General features: G+C 40.1%; 2 protein-coding genes across 3 annotated transcripts in view; one reads left to right on the top strand and one right to left on the bottom strand.

The window, feature by feature from the left end:
* The window catches only part of CSNK1G3 (casein kinase 1 gamma 3), a 228,019-nt gene that overhangs the window by 202,003 nt on the left and 6,993 nt on the right, over positions 1–19,023 (top strand). The gene's annotated exons all lie outside the window — the stretch shown is intronic.
* LOC146763766 (uncharacterized) lies at positions 10,836–13,489 on the bottom strand. Its single transcript, XM_085566831.1, has 2 exons — positions 13,291–13,489; positions 10,836–11,383 (listed from the first exon to the last, which is right to left on the bottom strand). The coding sequence occupies exon 2, from the start codon at positions 11,306–11,308 to the stop codon at positions 10,955–10,957; it is 354 nt and encodes a 117-aa protein (XP_085422957.1). The 5' UTR covers positions 11,309–11,383; positions 13,291–13,489; the 3' UTR covers positions 10,836–10,954.

Here is a 19,023-nt window from a genome sequence, read left to right on the forward strand (position 1 = left end):
TGATTATTTAGATAAGATTGTACCTTAATTAAAAGCCATAAATAACAGCTAGGACATTCTTTGAAAATCAGTGCTCTCTCCAATAATGAGAGTACATTAATTAGTCCTGACACTCTCTTCTCGTCAATTACTATTATACATTCTGGAGATGTAGCATTAATCTGAGAAAACAGCTGGGGTGGAGTCACACCAAGAAAATCAATACATGGATTCTCTGAACTGTTAGCTGTGTACTGACAAGTGGCAGCTTCAGTCTAGTGTTTTGGACAACACTGGACCCATTCTATGTTCATAACCCTTCAAGAGGACCAAACAAAGGTGGTGTCACAGGTAGCATAAGGAGAGATATTGTAACAGAACACAGAGTGAGAAGTTGTTTCTTTTGTGCATATATCTGACCTTAGAAATAATTTGTTAGGCCTCCTGGGAACTCAAAGTTCTTTCTTTTTTCTCTGGCTTGCTTAAGGAAACAATTGCAAATAGTACCACTCAGAAAGCCAAGGTTAAATTCATTCCAGTCATGTTTTCAAACAGGAGCTGCCTTTTTTTTAATTATTATTTTCTTTTATTTTTTTTTCTTTTCTATTTTTCTTTTCTTTTTCTGATAAAATGTTCCTAATAATTTGTAGAAAATGTTCAAGTGCGGTGGTGTGTCTTTAATTTGATATTTGTTTAATATCTGTTTCCCCCCCCCATCCCTAATCTCCTCCTCTCCCCAGTGTCAGTCTTCCCTAGCTCTCCCCTAACCCCTTCATCTCCAAGTTGCCAATCCTCCCTTCCCCTGCCCCTTTCCCTGGAACCTTCCCTGTCATTCATCCTAGCCCCCTCCTCAGCTTCCAGACCATTCCCTGTCTATTTAGTGAGGCTCAACACTCTATTGATCCATTTGTACTATTCCACTCCCCTGTTTCCCCTGATAGGTTTGTGATATGTTAGTTCTGCCCTAAACTCCTCCCCTGCTATTCCCTCATTGGTTGCTGTTCCTACACCCGTCCTCCTGAGTTCTGTATAAAACCTCTGCTCCCGCCCCCGAGGGGGTCTTGGGGCTCACTGAATAAAACCATCCCGTTCACCCCCAAGTCCCGTGCCGCCTTCGTCTGTCCCCGCGCGCCACAAACTGAACTGCAGAGCTTGCAGGGGGAAGCGGCCGCCCGTTCTCTTCCCTCACCGCCCAGCACAGCACGGCTCGGAGTGCCGTGGTGAGAGGAGCGCATGCCGCGCCACAACATTCAAGTCCTTGTTTGAACATTTTGTTTTGCTGTGATGGTTAAGCATAAGAAGGCAACTGAGTTTATGAGCAACTGCATAGGGGCTTTCTAACAAATGCATACAAACAGATAATAAAGGATGACATTCTTGTATTCATAAGCATACTAGCTATCACAGTAAATGGACATTTTTCTCATGGAAAAAGACTGAGTAAATAAGTGGATTTTATTTTATCACATAGTTTTAAGCTTTCCCATTAGAGATACTGTGGTACAATGACATAGTTCTTTGGATTGACATTGTGATAAAAGAATTATGATGGATTGTTTTATAAAGAGTATTTTTAATCATTAATGTGTGTGAAGCACCTAACTAATGTTTACAGTTAGGAATGTAAAGGAAATATGTCCTCACTTTCTCATAGCTGCTAAAATATGAATAGGTCTTTTTAGGTCCTTGGAGTTACTTACTGAATATATGTATACAAGCATCTGAATGTATGTATGGTGAATTAAACTGAGAAACACTGATGTTTAAATGTATTAAAGCTATACTGAGTTGGAATAATAATTATCACCACCAGCACAACATAAATATTTAAAACTACTGTACCTATGCAGTAATCACAGAGGCAACAGGCTGAATTTATCAAAAACCAATTCTGAATGGCGCCTTTAGCTAAATAATGGTATGTGGAAAGGAGGCATCTTCAAATCATTAATATGGAGGAAAACGGAAGCCTGCACTTAGGCTTGTTTTTGGGTGCCAACACAAACAATAGGCTTCCAAACCAGGACTTTCCATATACAAGATGTCATAAACATCAAGCAATGCAGCTGCCCCACTGCAAGACAGGCTGCTGCTTGAGTTAATTCACTTCAACAGAGAGGGATATTCAGATATTTCCATTTAAAAATCAGCAAAGAGAAAAAAATACTTTTACAAATTTTTAAATTATGTTGTGGTGTACAGTATTGTATAGTATGTTGGGGAAAAAACCCACAGTCTGTGAAGGAATTATTTGTGTGTGTGTATGTATACTCTTAAATTATAGCAAGATATGAAATTTAGTTATTTCTGAACTATTAAGAAACTTGTTTTACCAGGGCAAAAAAAGTTTTTCATTGATTTCCACCAAGGGCTATTCTTTGTGAAAGCATATTTATGCCAAAATCTCACTGAAATCTATAAAATCTATTTAGTGGGTATGGAGAAATTTGCCTAGACATGAACTTTGGGACTGAATCTAGGCTCTGATAATCTGAAGCAATATGAAGTTCCTTTTGAAATTAAAGACATTGTTTAAAGTTGAGTAAAAGGTGATAAAAATTACTAAAAGTTTAGATTTGAAAGCAGAATATCATCTTATTGAATGAAATAAATGTATTCTTATCAGAAAGAACTCTTTGGATGAGAACTGATGACTAAGTACTATTGCATAAAGGAATAACAAGATGAACCAGCCAGAGTTACTGATTGCTCTCCAAAAGCAGTGACTGATTTCTTCCATCTTAACTCTAGGTTCTTGTTCAACTTTTATTTAACTTGCCATATAGAATCACTGTATGCTTCCCTTTGTTTCTCGCTTGCATAGTGTGAAAAAAATGAAGAAAAGAAACAGATTACAGTCTTTCCCTTCCACCTGAAAGAAGTTAATCCCTCTTCTGCTCTAGTCGATAACTCATTTGTAGTAAAATTCTTCTGTAAATACTCCTCCAGTGACACCAGCTAAAATACATACTGTTACAGTGCTTAAATCATGGTGTTGTATTTTGGGGGTGCCTGTGAGCCACAAGGTGTGTGCATGGTGTAACCCTGTAGCTCTTCTGACTGGAAGATCTGTTCCACACTGTCTAGAGGTACAGTGTAAGATATGAAGCCCAGGAAAAGCTTTGAGCCAAATATCTGTCATTGTGTTCCTGCCCCTCTCTGAAGCAGGAATTACACCCATTCTTTGTAATGACATTTGATAATCTTGAGAAAGGGAGAAGCTATTTAAATTGTGACAGATATCCAGGTTGGCTGAAAGTTATCATTGATGACCAGGAATTCACAGTCTTAGAGTAAAATGTGACTTCTGCTTTCAGCATATTTTGGTGGCTGTTAGGAGGTATTGTAATGGTATAGCAGTTTCACACCGCACCTACAGTGGGAAAAACATTCAGATGCCTTAAATCCCTTTCACAATGTGGTGAGCCATTAATGCAGGAAAAGATAAAATACTGCCTTTCACAAATGTGAGCTCCAGAGTTTGATCTCGGGTCACCCATCTAATTTCACTGATAAGACAGAATTGCAACATATTCTTTCATAAATGAGAAACATGTAAAAATTTTAATGACTGAATTTTCATTGCTACCTTTTCTCTCTGAAAAATATCTCCGAAACCAAAGAATGTTTTTATAAGCTGACTCCAGTCATTTTTAATGCTGCAGTGTGAAGACTTTTGGCAGATATAAGTGCTAGAATAGTCAAGGATAAAAGTTTTAAAATATCATGAACTGATTTAGCACAAAAATGTATTAAAAGCAAATCTCAAAAACTGTCTCAAACAGGAAATAAAAAATTATCTTCTTGTTAAATATTCAGAAAAGAAGGCAAACTTATATTGCAGAAACCATCTTTCTTCTTTTCTTTGACTCCATCTATATTAGAAAATATTTGATCTCATTTCCTCTGCTGGTGCTTACAAATGAAAATAGCTGTTAACCTTAAGTTTAAATTCTCATATTGCATTTAGGTTTCCAAATTATCACGAGAAAGGAAACTCCTTAGAAGCAGTTTATCCTCTGAGCGAAGTATGAGCAGAGTTGAAATGCACTTTGATTATAAGTGCTAAAGCAGGATGAAATGAGATTCAATAAAGCAACCTTTTCACCAAATTCAATGCAGTAGTGAACCAGGGCTTTTCCTGATTAATTTGTTGAAGGGAACATTTTACTGTCTGCTAATTTTCAGATATGTCTAATTGCTTGGAAATCAAATACTTTCTGTGGCAAAGAAAGATACAGGAACTGCTGTTAGATAATTAAAGCATAAGGGTTATGCACAAATGTCAAATCAATAAGAACAGTATACATGGTTTATCAACCATGCCAAATACACTTTTTCAGTTGCAAAATGTAAATAGGTTTAGAATAGAGCGGTCTGGTGTGATGATGGATAGGATACCCATAACACTTTAATTAACTCTAGTCTCCTACATGTTAAAGGTTTCTTCAGTCCACTGGTTTATGTAACAAACCCTCTTAGGATTTCATTAGCCATTGCTCAATATGAAGTGCAGAATGCCATCTGAAGGGGTTACATTTTGTCCTGCTATTCTGTTGAGCTTGAAGTCTTTTCACAGTGCTATTACTCTTTTTCCTTAAAATATGCAAATATTTTAAAGTATCAGCTGAGGTATTGGTTTGGAATTTTTTATTATCAGGAAATAAAAGTTATGACTTCTAGCAGTGAAATGCAAATGCTTCTTTAACTGCAAATAATTGGTTTCATTTGTTTCCCCTTTTTTATGATTTTCTTTTGTGTTTTTGGTTGGTTTGTTGGCTGGTTGGTTTTTTTTGTTTGTTTGGTTTTTTTTTTTTGTTTGTTTGTTTTTGTAGGAGAGGTATGTTCAGGGATTAGGATTCTTTATGTTGATTGGAGGAAGAAAAACAGCTTTTTTTAGTGACTCAGAAGATGTGATTAAAAGAAAACCCAGATTTTACATTGCAATAAATGCCAGATTTTTGGGGTTTTTCGTAGTAAATAGGGTGTTTTTCTTTACACCTTTTTGTCTGATAAAGGGTATACACATGTTCTGTTTTAAATGAAGAAAATAATCCATTCTGAAAGCAAGGACTCTGAATCTAGGGTAACATTTTCTAGCCTTGCCTACTAAGGATTTTTTATCCCTATAGAAAGGAAAACATAAATCAGCTAGTATTCATTTTGGCTTCAGACAATTAAATTTATCATTAGGAAAGCAAAGGGTTATTTAACCTTTAACCCTAATAGAAGAGCTTAATTGTAAGTTTAGAGAACAGAAAGCCTTTTTATTTAAAACAAAATGCTCTCTAATTTTTCATGTTGTCCATTTAGGACTATAACACACATGAAAACATCACATATAGCGTCAGTTAATAATGATCTATTTTCTTACAGAAGCAGGCAATAATAATGTTCATTAACGCCATTTTCTAATGTTCCTGTGGGAAATGCTATCAAGCTCTCTGTTAAGGACTTATTTCAATTAAATTAACAACTGTTGACCTACCTTGTTCATAGGATACTCTAAGCAAGTGCAGCTTGATCCTGTAATGGCATTTTCTTTTAAGATGAATATATGACAACTGGATTTTGTATGCCTTGAAAATGATTTTCAAAAATGTTCACTGTCAGTACATTTTAAGATTGCTTCATAGTGTCTCCTGACTCAGACAGACATGCATGACTGTCCTCACAACCAATGATTTAGAGGAAGACATTCAGCATTCCAGATTTGCTGCTTCTACTTCTCAATAATTTTGTGCTTTCCTTGCCCTCTGCTGTGTTATCAGTCGTCCACGTCCCAGGGGAAATACTACAGGCTTGAGGTTAAATTAAGATTCTATCTCCAGTGATTGTCTTCAGCAAACCCTGTATGTTCCCAAACAAACCTTATCTGCATTGAAGGCAGCCTTAAATGCCAAGGGACAACAGGGAAAGGTCTCTTTCTTGTTGACATGAGTTCTAAGATAGCATAGATAGATAGATAGAACAGTGTTTAAAAAGGAAAAAAGGTACCTAAGCTTAAAAATAAATTGTACATTTATTAACCTGTTAATCAGAACTGTGCTCTGAGATAGAGATTAGTTTCTGAAAAACATTACCAGTCATCATATGCTACCCAAGAGAAAAAAAATAAAAGAAAAAAATTGCTGCTACTACACTGATCTTGGTTAATTTTGCTAATTAAAAAAATCAAGCCTTTTTGTATGCTGCATGTGGGTCACTGACATTTATGGATATAACTTAAGGAGCTCCCTCGGTCAAAAGATGGCTATATGCGGGCTTACCAAATAAAAGCAGCACAAAATAAACTAATCAGTGCAAGGGTCTTCTCAGATGCTCTGAGGTAAGGTAAATTCAGGGTCTTAGCAATTGTGTAGTTTTGCACGCACTGAATAGCACGGACCAAGTTTCAGGTCATTACTAGGGTAAAGAGCCTTACAAGGAATAGGCTTGTATCATGTTTTAATAGAAAATGTTTCTAAAGTGCTGTGGGTAAGTGGTCAACCATAGGATAGTAGGAGTGCCCTTCAGGGCTACTGCTCCCCATGCCTGTAAGCCTGGCTTTGTGAGGGGGTGTTGGAGAGGATAGATAAATATAATTATTCATAAATAATACAGCCAGGATGAGAACAGTCCTCTCTGCTAGCCAGACAATGCCCTTGCCTACGGATGGGTCCAGGGGTCAAGTGGACTGTTCCATCTCACCCCCAAAAGATGTATGGTTCACCACGCACCTGTATCCCTCCCCTAAAACATCAAGTGCCTTTAACCCCATTAGTCCAAGCCTTGTTCCAGTCCACCTTGAAGCTCCCTGATAAGGGGGCTGCGAGGGGCCACACAACCTTTTGGAACTTCCCTTCCTCTTGGAACTCCCCCTCTCCTAGAGCATCCTTTCATCTCTCCCCTCCCCCATCCTCTCAAGCCTTGCCACGTGCTGCGTCTGGCAGCTCGAGGCAGGACCTTTCTCCATCCCTAATAAACCTTGTACCCCAAGAGCAGCCTTCAGAGATCTCTCATCTCCATTCATCACCACCATCCCGACGCCTGCAATCGTTACAAGGGGGAGCAGGACTTTCTGGGGAGCAAAACTTTTCCTTGATACAAACTACAGCAGCAGCCTCAGTCTGACTTACTTCTCTACCACTGAAGTGCCAGACCTGCCACACTGGTTTCTGTTGGCTGGAAAACAGGCATAAGGAGACCCCTCCTTAGTTGTCACTCTGGCTTTATTAAAGATGAATGTCAGGGATACAGCTTAAATGGGACATATTTTAACAAAGGATTGTTTAGGTGAAGTTAAGAACAAGGTTTCAAGGGAAAGAATCAAACCCCAAATCTGTCATTGTTGACCTACAAGGTGATTTTGAAATTGGACTTGATAGGGCATTCCACTTTGACTCAGTGTAAATAAAAATGTACTTCCTTTGTGAGCTAAAAGATATCACGGAATCACACAATGATTGAGGTTGGAAGGGACTTGGGGAAGAGACATCTGGTCCAAACCCCAAGTTTAAGTGGATCCATCAAAATGTTTTCCCCACACCATTTTTCTGGACCATATCCAGATGGCTTTTGAATAGCTTCAAGATAGGAGGCTTCACCATCTTGCTGAGAAATCTTTACCAGTTTTTGGTGAGCTTCACAGTGAAAGAGTGTTTCTGGATGTTCAGAGGGAACTTCCTGTGTTTCACTGTGTGCCTGTTGCTTCTTGTCCTGTCACCGGGCACCACTGGAAAAGGTCGGGCTCTGTCCTTGCACTGTTACTGCAGATATTTATATGTATATTGATGACTTCCCTCTGACCCTGCTCTTACTCAGGCAGAACAGGCTCTGTTACCTTAGTCTTTCTTCATAAAGAGACACTGCTGTCCAGCATCTTATTTTCCAGCATGTTGATGGCTGTCTGCTAGTGGCAAGCCCAGCACTGGGAACAACACTCCATCCATGCCTTAGAAAAATTAAATAGAAGGGCAGTCTCAGCTCCCTCAAATCTCTGGCAACGCTGTAATGCAGCCCAGGGTGCAATTCCTATTCTTTGCAGTAAAGGCACAGGGCTCATCCACATTCAACTTCGTGTCCTTTAAAGGACATTAAAGGACATCCAGGTCCTTTAATGTTGGACTGCTTTCCAGTTGTGTGGCCCCCAGACACCTATGTAGGGTGGTTCCTCCCCAGGTGCAGGACTTTTTGTTGAATTCCATGACATTCCTGTCCTCCCAGTTATCCACCTTGTTGAGTGTTCTCTGGTTGTCAGTATGATCCCCTGACATATCAAGCATATCAGGTTTGCTGAGGGGGTGCTCTTTATCGTCCAGGCCATAAGGACAATGGTAAAGAGTATCACACTCAGATTTGAAGCTTCCTGTACACTTTGAATCACTAGATTCTAACTAGACCTCATACCACTGATCGGCACTGATCTTTAGCCAGTGTTCCATCAATCAGTCATCCATCCCGTACTTCAACAGCTTATCTACAAAGGTCTTATAGGAGGCAATAAAGTCTGTAGGGGCAATATACAGGACTGACATCAGCGTTTTTCCAGTCTTCAGATATTTCTCCCAGTCGCTAGGATTAATTAAAAATTATTTTAAATGGCCTCACAATGTCATCTGGCAGGTCCCTGCACACTCATTATTGCATCCCATGAAATCCTGTCCCACATACTTATATATGACCTGTTTGCTAAAGCCTTCTCTGATCTGACCCTCTTTTCATGGTGTGTGTATCTTATATTGTAATTTTAAAAATTTGCATTTAACAGTAAGGCTTGATTTTTTTTCTAAGTGGGAAGGAAATGTAATTCTCCTCAATGTACTCCTATTGCAGTATTGCTGCACTACAGCATTGAAATTTTAAATAGTTTTACTCCTTCAAAAATAGTGTTAATAATTACCCACAGTGGAGGGTAGACTCTGGCTGGATTCCAGGTGCCTACAAAAGCTGCTCTACCTTTCACCCCCACAGCTGATGGGATAGAAATAAATGCTCATGGGTCAAGAAGAGGACAGAGAGAAATCAGCAGTTATTGTGATGGGCAAAGACGACTCGACTTGGGGAAAAAAAAAAAGTGTAATTTATTGTCAATCAAATCAGAATTGGATAGTGCGAAATCAAAACAAATGTTAAAAACACCATCTTCCCATCCTTCCCTTCTTCCTGCACCTAATTTCACTCTGATTTTCTCTACCTTCCCTTCCTCATCAGTGCAATGGCACAGGGAATAGGGACTGTTGAATAGGGAGATGTTGTCTCTTCTTCCTCCTCAGGGGAAATACTCCTTGTACTCTTCTCCTGTTACAGGAGACAGACCTACATGAACTTCTCCAACCTGGATCCTCCCCACAGGCTTCCCTCCTATCTGATTCAATCCTTCAGGAATGTGTTGCTCCAGAGTGGGTTGCCCATGGGGTCACACGTCCTGCCAACAAACCTGCTTTCACATGGGCTCCTTTTTCCATCGGTCCACAGGTCCTGCCTGGAGCCTGCTCCAATGAAGGCTTGGTATGAATAGTCTCCTTCAGGCACTGATCTGCTCCCTTGTGGACCTCCCAAGGGCTGCAGGCTCATGGCTGCCCCTGGATGATCTTCACATCAACTGGAGCACCTCCTGCCCCTCTTTCTCCTCTGACCTTGGCATCTGCAGGGCTGCTGCTCTCACATTTTGTCACTTATTTCTTTGGCTGCAATTGCCATTGTGCCCTTCATAATTACATTATAACTACAATGGCAGAGATGTTCCTGCCATTGCTATTGAGTTTAGCCTTGGCCAGCATGAGCGAAAGGACATTGGCTCTGCTGGACATGGGGAAAGCTTCCCTTCTTGCAAAAACTTTGCAGAGAAGTGCAAATGCACTCACCTAAAAAGCAAATGTTTTTAAAGTAAATGATGAGTGTTTTTGAAGAATACCATGGATTTCTTTTTGTCATATTACAGATGTGGTGTTTAGGGGCTGTTAGAAGAGGTGTGTGAGTATAACAGGAAGGAAAAAAAGCCTCCAAATAGTTTCAGCATTCATATTTGCTACTTTTTGTCTTCATCTATCTTTTCAGTATATTACAGCTGTCCTTGTGGTCCTACTTTATCAGTGACAATGATGTTACTTTCCCACTTACCACCTTTTTCTCACTCTTTAATGTTGGACATGTAACTCATACTAGCAGTTTTGTCACTAAAGAATTTAGTGTGGAGGTATCTCTGGGAGATACAATCATACCAGATCTAATTTATTTGAGATTTTTTTACCTGTGGGTAGGAAACAATAGCTATTTTTTCTCCCAGCAAAATAATAAAAATTATTCTGCTGCTGTATTTGAACAGAATCTCAGATCAATGTTCACATTTAACAGGGGGGAAATAGTATATTTGAATAGAAATTACATATGAATACTTTAACATATGTTATGTGCTTTTGCATTTTTATGATCATGTTTCCATAAATGATAGGAGAAACTGGGGTATGGCAGGTTGTGCTCTTGCTGAAAAAAAATTAGTACTGCTGAGACAGGATGCTATTGTACTGGAATTAGCTAGTGTAGTGTGTGTGCTTTTCCTTTAGCAGAGGTGATCACAAAACTGACTGATGTGTTTCAACAGAACATTTGTGATGGGGATATAGACTCAGCCAGAGGACTAAAATGCATAGAAAACTACCAGTTTTTCCCAAGTAATGTGAATTCTTAAAAAAACCCTAACGATCTGATATTTTTGTGTAAACTGAAGACTGCTTGTGGGGTTTGTAATTTTCCCTTCTTCCCCCATTCCCCCTCCCCACTTCCCGCGCATTCCCCCCTCCCTCCCATGGTACCTTGTCCCAGTCCTTTGTTCCCTTATCCTTCCCCCTCGCCACATGGTCCGGTCCCTGCCCCCCCCCCCCACCTTTCCCATCGCTGTCCCTGGGGTTTCCCTGCCCCTGTCCCCTGCCCCCCATCCCATTGGCGGCAGCTCAGGTTCCCCCCGCCCGCGGCACGCGGTATAACCAACCCCTGGTCACTGTCCTGGTGTCTCGGGGACACGCCCCCACAATAAACACGTGTTTGCACCCGAGCCCCGTGTCGTCCTTTCATCTGTTCCTGCGCTAGAACTGAGCCTCGCAGAGCCGAAAGGGAAAAAAGCGGCGCCGCCTCTCTCCCCCTCCCGCTGTATCCCACTGGTGCTCACCCGAAGCCAGTCACGAACAGCAACAAATGGTAGCAGAGGACGGTTTTTCCCATCGATTTGTGAAAAGTGGGAGAGAGAAAGGAACTCTGCCACCACAAGAGGTCTGCAGGCGCCAAGAGGAGTTGACACGCCGGGCGGAAAACAAACCCGAAGCTCCGGGATCCTCTTCGTCCTCGCCAGCATGCTCTCTACCTGCTCGGGACCAGCCGCGCTGCAGGGGCAGCCGGACTGCAGAGGCCGGGAGCTGGGTAGACTTACCTGAGGACAAAGAGGAGAGTTTGGCAGAGGCTCGATGGACTGAGCTCGAAGAGTGGCCTGTCAGGGGACGGCATTTGAATGGAGACCAGAGGCTGACAGTGGCCGAACCCAGAGATTCAGGGGACGAACTCTGGGTTAACGGGAACACCTAAGCCTCTGGGAGAGCCAAACTACAAAAGAATACATCCTCAGTTTAGCGCGATTTTCCACCACCAAGGAGAGAGATAGAGATTTCACTGCCCAAGCCTGGAGGGTAAGTTGGGTCAGAGCAGGGTGTGGGACCCTGGTGGGTGGCTGAGCTACCTTTTTTTCTTTTCTGAGTTTTAACCACCATCTGCGTCCAGATGGGGGCTGTAGGCTTGCATGTCCCTGGTGGCTGGGAGGCTTTTTCTTTTCCGAGGAGGACACAACCTCGCTTGGTCTTTTTGGGGTAACTCATACTGGAAAGCTCCTTCTCTTTCTTGGAAAGCTGCCTTTTCTACCCTCTCCTCCCTATTCTGGGCTATGGGGGCAGGAGGGGTCGAAAGGACACCAATGGGACAGAATTTTAAACGGCGACACGTCAGCTATGGGGGAATTGTTAACATCCTAAGAGAGGCCCTTCACATCCACACATTTTGTTGGCTTCCAGCCACATTGGGCCCCTCTCCTGTAGATTTCCCCCTTGGCTTCTGTGAGCTCCCCATACCCTCATCCCCTCAGACTTTCCTAAACGTTTTCCTATCCTCCCTTGGGGATTGCTGTGGCCAAGCCGCCCCAAGTGTCCTGCTGGACACTGTTCAGGCCAAGTGCAGTGTACCCAGCACCCCTTTCCAAGATGGCGATGGCCACACCATTTGGAACCCGCTTTCCTGCCTTGATCCTTCTTTTCCGCCCCTGGTTTCCCACCAGCCCCATCCCTCCCCCAAGGGCCCTGCACCATCCCTGCACGAGGCTAGTTCCTGTTGGGGGAGGCAGGGTTGGATATTCCCCAATCCTTCTTCTGGCTCTTCCTCCAGGGGGAAGGATCGGGAGGGACCTTCTTCCGAGGAAATGGAGTCAAAACCCGGGACTGGGAATCCGTCATTTTGTTTTCCCCCTAGGATGGTGGCATCCTGGTACACCCCTTACCGATTTCCCTTATTATTCATGACAATCACTAATTAAGTGATTGTCTGATGTTCCTATCCTATTCCTTAATATACCCTACCCGATGTTCCCTTTTATTTTGCTACAAATTCTTCTTATTGCTTTTGATTATTTTTGGAATAATCTGTTTGTTGAGTTATATCTTATAGAAGGAAAGATCATCCTCTGTAATTACTGCTCACAATTCTATGCCAACTTCACAACCAAATAATCAAATTGGAGAAACCACATTGCTGTTCGCTGTCTGCTTCTGCTCTGCTAGAATTTGAAAACCACAAGCATTGCATCATGAATCCTACTTTCATCCTCAATACAGAATGTGTTTATGATAATTTTGTACCCTTTATCTGCAGTTGTAATGTAGAAAAGATTTTTGCCCCATTCATTGTAACTATGATTGGTGTATCACTTTCTGATGTCTCTTTGTAACATTGCTAATTTGTTTTTACCTCGGAACTCCCTTTCCTTTATGTTAATACAAAAGAGTGAGCTGTGGGGTTTGTAATTTTCCCTTCTTCCTCCATTCCCCCTCCCCCCTTCCCGCGTGTTCCCCCTCCCTCCCGCGGTACCTTGTCCCAACCCTTTGTTCTCTTATCCTTCCCCCTCGCCACGCGGTCCGGTCCCTGTCCCCTCCTCCTTTCCCCTCACCACGCGGTCTGTCCCTACCCCCCCGCCTTTCCCATAGCTGTCCCTGCCGTTTCCCTGCCCCTGTACCCTGCCTCCCATTCCATTGGCCGCAGCTCAGGTTCCCCCCGCCCCCGGCACAGGGTATAACTCACCCGCAGGTCACTGTCCTGGCGTCTCGGGGACACGCTCCCACAATAAACACGTGTTTGCACCCGAGCCCCGTGTCGTCCTTTTGTCTGCTCCTGCGCTAGAACTGAGCCTCGCAGAGTCAAAGGGGAAAAAGCGGCGCCGCCTCTCTCCCCCTCCCGTTGTGTCCTACTGGTGCTTGCCCAGAGCTGGTCGTGAACAGCAACAACTGCTCACTTTTTCTACAAAAAGAATTTGTAACACAATCTGTGACAGTTCCACCAGGATCCCCTTGCAGTAGGAATGTTTCAAACAGATGTGCCTTAATTGAAGTAATCTACCTCAAGCAAATGAGGCAAACAACTTCAAGATGCGTCATGAAATGATATAAAAATTCCTCAGCCTTTCCCCCCTATAGCTCACATTTTTTCACTTCGTATGTAAATTAGAGTGTACTTTTTATCCTGTTGATAATGACTTTTTCCATTCCTGGAACGAAAACATATAAGCTCTTAGAAATGTATTGGTTATTATTGAAACAATTAGCAAAATTTTCTTATGATCATTTTGTTCTAAACTATGGAACCACATATAAACACATTAAATGGCAAGAAATAAATGAGAATTTAGGAATAATAGCTAAAGGAATTTGAAGCATCCTGTTCAGTGCCTCCCTGTGGGTTTTCTCAACACAGAGAAACCTGGCTTGAGATTTTTCATGAAGGAATAATGTTTTTGACTTACTTAAGTTAAAGGAGCATATGCAACAGTGACAGGCCTCCATTTCCAATTTAATTCTCAGGAAAGGGTTTTTTATTTTTCTTTCAATCTATGGAGGAAATTTTTAAAAAAAACCAAAACCACAAAAATATTTTTACAAGGCCTTCTACTTTTAGCATTCTACTTGTTGCTACTGCAGTATACACTAAATGAACATTTTCAATGCCAGGCTTAGGTAACTTCTATCTCCCTGCAAATATTTAAAAAATAAATGCTAAATAAGAAAATAAATCTGTTTTTTTTTTTTTTATGAGTATAGAATGTTGGTATAGTTTTGTAAGATTGTGATAATTCATTGCATCCAAGACAGTTATTGTACCCATTTTGCCTTGGCAATTGTGACTGACACTGAACAAATAGATATTCTATACTTAGTCAAAAAAAAAAAAAATAAACAAACCAGATTCATGAGGCCAGAAAATGCCTTTCATTTTTTTTTTTTTAGCCAATTAGTTAATTTGTCATTTTGTTCATATTCTAAAATTTGCCCTGACAGGAAACAGAAATCTGTCTGGTTTTTAGAAATGTGAAAGACCAGCAATGACCCAAAAATTAGCAATGATGAGAGTTTGGCGTAATTGTGATAATGCAGAAAAATATTCACTGTCAAACTTGAACAAAGCTGTGGCTGTGAGGTAATTTAAAAAGACTAAAGGTTGTTTCCAAGTCACCTCACACATTTGGAATAGGAAAGGCTAACAAATCATTATAATTAGCATCTTTTTATCATACTTTTATTTTTTAGCTATGAACAGTTTACTAATTCCATGTAAGTTGCTACTTCAAAGCAACAGCTACATGAGCAATTTCAGTCCCCGAAGGAATCAAAACTAGGCTCTTTCTGAGGAATGTAAGGGACATAAAATCACTTCAATATTATGTGTCAGGGCTACTATAACTGAGTATTTCAATCTGAAGGTCACAATTTCACAAATAATTTTACTAAATATATTCTAGCAAGTGGCCTCAGGAAGTGATATGCATGTTGATTTTAAGACATGCTTACTAAATATCAAGATAGAAACATATCCGACCTTCAGCGCATGCAGAAAGTGAATGTTCTACATAGGGGTTCTGAAAATAGATTATGCATCTCTGTCCATGAAATTAGTCTGAGTTAACTCAATTTGATTACAGTATGGTCTCAAAGAAGGATAAAAGCATATCTGTGTTTCTCTAGTGGTTTCTACTTTTTTCTTCCATTGAAACTTTATAAAAAGCCAACTGAGGAACTTTTATAGTGATTGCACAAAATAGCTATGTTTGTGTATATGAACATCATCTCCGCTTTTGTGCCTTCAGTTCATAACGGCCATGAGTCTATTGCTCTTTCTAAGGCAGTAACCCACTAGGGGATGGTTCTGTGTTTCGAGAGAAGCTATCTTTCTATATGGGTTATTTGGTTGGGATTATTTATGTTATTTTATTTTTTAGTACAAAACTCAACTTCTGGCTTTCACAAGAATTTTTCTCATAGGTAAGCTTCTAAACTACTCCTAGCTCAGATTTCCTTGATTTTGTGTCTATGGGAAAGGAAAAGTTTTGACAAGATGAATTACATGAGCTGTGATGATGAACTACACACAACCCTTTTGATCATGTTAATAGAGAATTATTGATAGTTTACCCTGGGAAAGGTTTCCCTGATCTCTATATTGCATAATAAAATATTCTATTGACCAGAAATTTGTGTTCTCTGTTTAGAAGCTGTAATAATGTTATTTATATGCACTGAAGATTACCTAGGGAGGCCTGAATAGGACTGGAAAATCCTTTATGTAGCTTCTCCATAAATTGTCAGAAGAACTGAAAGGAGTAAACAGCTAAGTGATATGAAGATTATTTATTGCACATAGAAAAACTCACTGCAGCTCTTCAAAAAGCTGTCTTTCTGGCTTTTCACTTTCCTATTCTGTCCATTTTCCACACCACCACTTTTTGCTAGTGAAGCCTTCCATCTAGGCTTATTGTGTGTCAGATAATAATTCAGGTTGACCCAATCAAGCATTTGATAAAACTTTGATTTTTATATTTTTACTCAGTCAATTCTCATATGCCTGTTGCTACCTGCATGACATATTTAGATTTTGATGTGCTCTGTCAGTGCACTTTTGCATGTACAGCTGATCATGTTCCAGCTTGTTGTAGAAGTTAAAGTGACTCCTGGCATGCAGGTTTTAAAATCAAAATGACTAGTTTTGTTTATTTAATTATTATCTGGCTTGTTAAGAGATGAAATTAAAGTTCTTTTGGGACCAGAATGTCTACAGATAAGTATTAAAAAGACAAAGATTTATATCAAGAATATAGTAAGTATAAATAAAGTTGTTAGGGCACCTTTTATTGTCAAAACATTCCCCTCTGGTAATGCTTTCCTTGACTTAATTCTAAATTTAAATGAGTTATATTGCATATAAAAGATGATAACTGGCCGTTTTAATTTATTATAGCTTTTCTGATTTTTTTTACTTGGGTTTGTTTTTCATCAAAGATACAATGTAATAAATGTTTCCTCTACCCATTTGATTTGTCTCTTTGAAATATCATGAATTATTTTTATGGCACATTGTGAAAACATATATACATACATTAAAACTTGCAATGACTTTTATTAAAATGTGCACTTTTTGGGACACTTGCTGCCTCAAGCAGTTAGAAGTATCCAGTAGGAATATTTTCATTACTGATTGACTGGAAATAATTTTGTGCCAGTCCAGCTCCAGATCTACTGTTGCTCACACTCAGAACTGTGGACAGATGTGGGATATAGGTTGACATTGAAGAGACATGTAGCTGCAATTGTTGTGTCATTTAATGTCACTTTTTATCCATGGAGAACAGGTTTGAAGCTATTAAATGGGAAAGAGAAAATAAGTCTATGCTAATAAGTGTCTTGAACTGAATAGCTGCTATATCTGGAGTTATACCCTGCATGGTGTAAAATTATATCTGCCCCTATGGATTCCCAAATGCAGCTAGGAAGTTTCAGAGACTGAATGTGTGTTTTCAGCAGCAGATACCAGAAACCTGTTGCTTTCCTGGTCAGTTAGCAGATTGAGTTATTTTTGTTTAAAAACCTTGTATGCATTAGCTGACATAATGCATTTTCTAAGCCTATAGGAAAATGCAGTATTTTAAAGAAATATATTGATCTAATTAAAAACTTTAATGGCTCCTTATTTGGATTTATTTTGGATTGCTCATGAGCAGACATTAAAAAATCACTTCACTTTAAACTCATAATTTAAGTTTCTCCTAGAGTTGTCTTGTAATGGCAGCTCATTATGCTGTTCTTAAATGCCTTAATTTTTTGTGGTCTGACAGACCTCTAAGTAGCAGAAGAGAAAGCCTGCATCTAAACAGTGACCTCAGACAAGACAACACTCTCCAGGTGACGTAGAAATGCTCCAGAACAGAACTCCTGATAGCTGATCTATCAGCACCAAAGGAATTAACTCATGTGTGGCTGTAAGTGCTGAACTTCTACCCCCTGGGAGAACAGTGCTCCTGTGACCTAAGAAAAGCTCTACAGTGATGTGAAGCTGCAGCTCCTTGTGCTTGCTGCACAGATGATCTCTGCTCATTTTTTTTTTTTCACATGAGGAAGGCAGAATGACTGTCAGTACTGAAATTGTACCGACAGTCATTTGTTTCTGCAAGAAGAGAAATTCTGCACAGTGGAGCTATAGCAAATATGTATGTGCTGCTCAGCTCATATTACAATAATTATCATATTTAGCAATGGGTCATTTATATTGCATGTCAGCAGAAGAGTAATGTTTTTGATGATGTTAATGGACACCAGGAAAGTTTTCAAGGAGTGCATTCATTTGACTTGTTTTCCTCACCCACCCACAAATTTCTTTAATTTCAAATAGGCCTCCTACAGCACAGCAAAAAAAAAAAAAAAAAAAAAAAAAAAAAAAAATCACAGCTGCAAGCACTAGACATGAAACACTGGCTGGGAAAATGAGGCAGCTGTTTCAGACAAGTACAGAGCTGTTCGGGTGTTATGATTAATAAGGAAAATATTTTAAGCTGGCCTGACAAACTGAGGCATAAGCCTTTCAATGAGATGTATTTAAATTGGTGCATTTAGAGCAAACAAACTAGATTGATGTAATGTCCCCATGTAGACATGCCCCCGCTCTGCTTGCCTCCCTGCTTTGATCTGAGATCAGGGAGCGAGATGAAAGCAGATCAGAAGAGTGCACCCTATTGTACCTCTGTAAGTGATCACATCTATCTTCGTGTGACGCCATGGCAGTTGAGGCCAGTTAAGGTGGCAATCTGATTTCCCACAGTTATAAATGCAAAGGGACTTCGGGCAGGGAATTTCAATGAGGGACACTTGATTTTGCAATGTCAGCCAGTAGGCCCTCAGTCAGCTGATTTAATCTTCTGCATTGCCTATCCATTTAGCCACATTTTTGGAAAGTGGCTGCATTAGAGACAGTGGTAAAGATGTAGGTCCCTTGTTTATTTCATGTCATGGGACAGAATAGCTACTTCAGTGACAGGAAAATTAGGTGTAGAGGCTTAAAATTAATGTCACTGTCCTGACACAAAAGAGATGAAATTAACAAAGTGTAATTGAACCTGTTACTTATTGATATGTTATATGGAAAAATAAATAGATATTGTTGATAGATCTATGTATACACAAAAAAAATATTTATTTGTTTCTTCTAGTAGCCAGGTACAGATGTTCTGATGCCAAATACATGTTAGGAGTTCTACAGAAATACTGTCTTCCACTGAAAAAGCCTAAGTATTGACTATGCATCTATAATCCTCTTGCTTGGCTAAACTTACAGTGTGATTTCTTTTACTTCAGAATGAAACCTTTTTATTCCCTACTGAATGTGGTCTGGAGGAAGTAGTAAAATCCTGTTCTAAGTTTCCAGAACCTACTAGAAGCTGTAGTACATTAGCTTTTGTTGGAAAACAGCACTGCTGGAACACTAAATCACAGCCTC

Source organism: Lonchura striata, chromosome Z (assembly GCF_050655825.1).
Source record: "Lonchura striata isolate lonStrDom1 chromosome Z, ASM5065582v1, whole genome shotgun sequence".
NCBI lineage: Eukaryota > Metazoa > Chordata > Aves > Passeriformes > Estrildidae > Lonchura > Lonchura striata.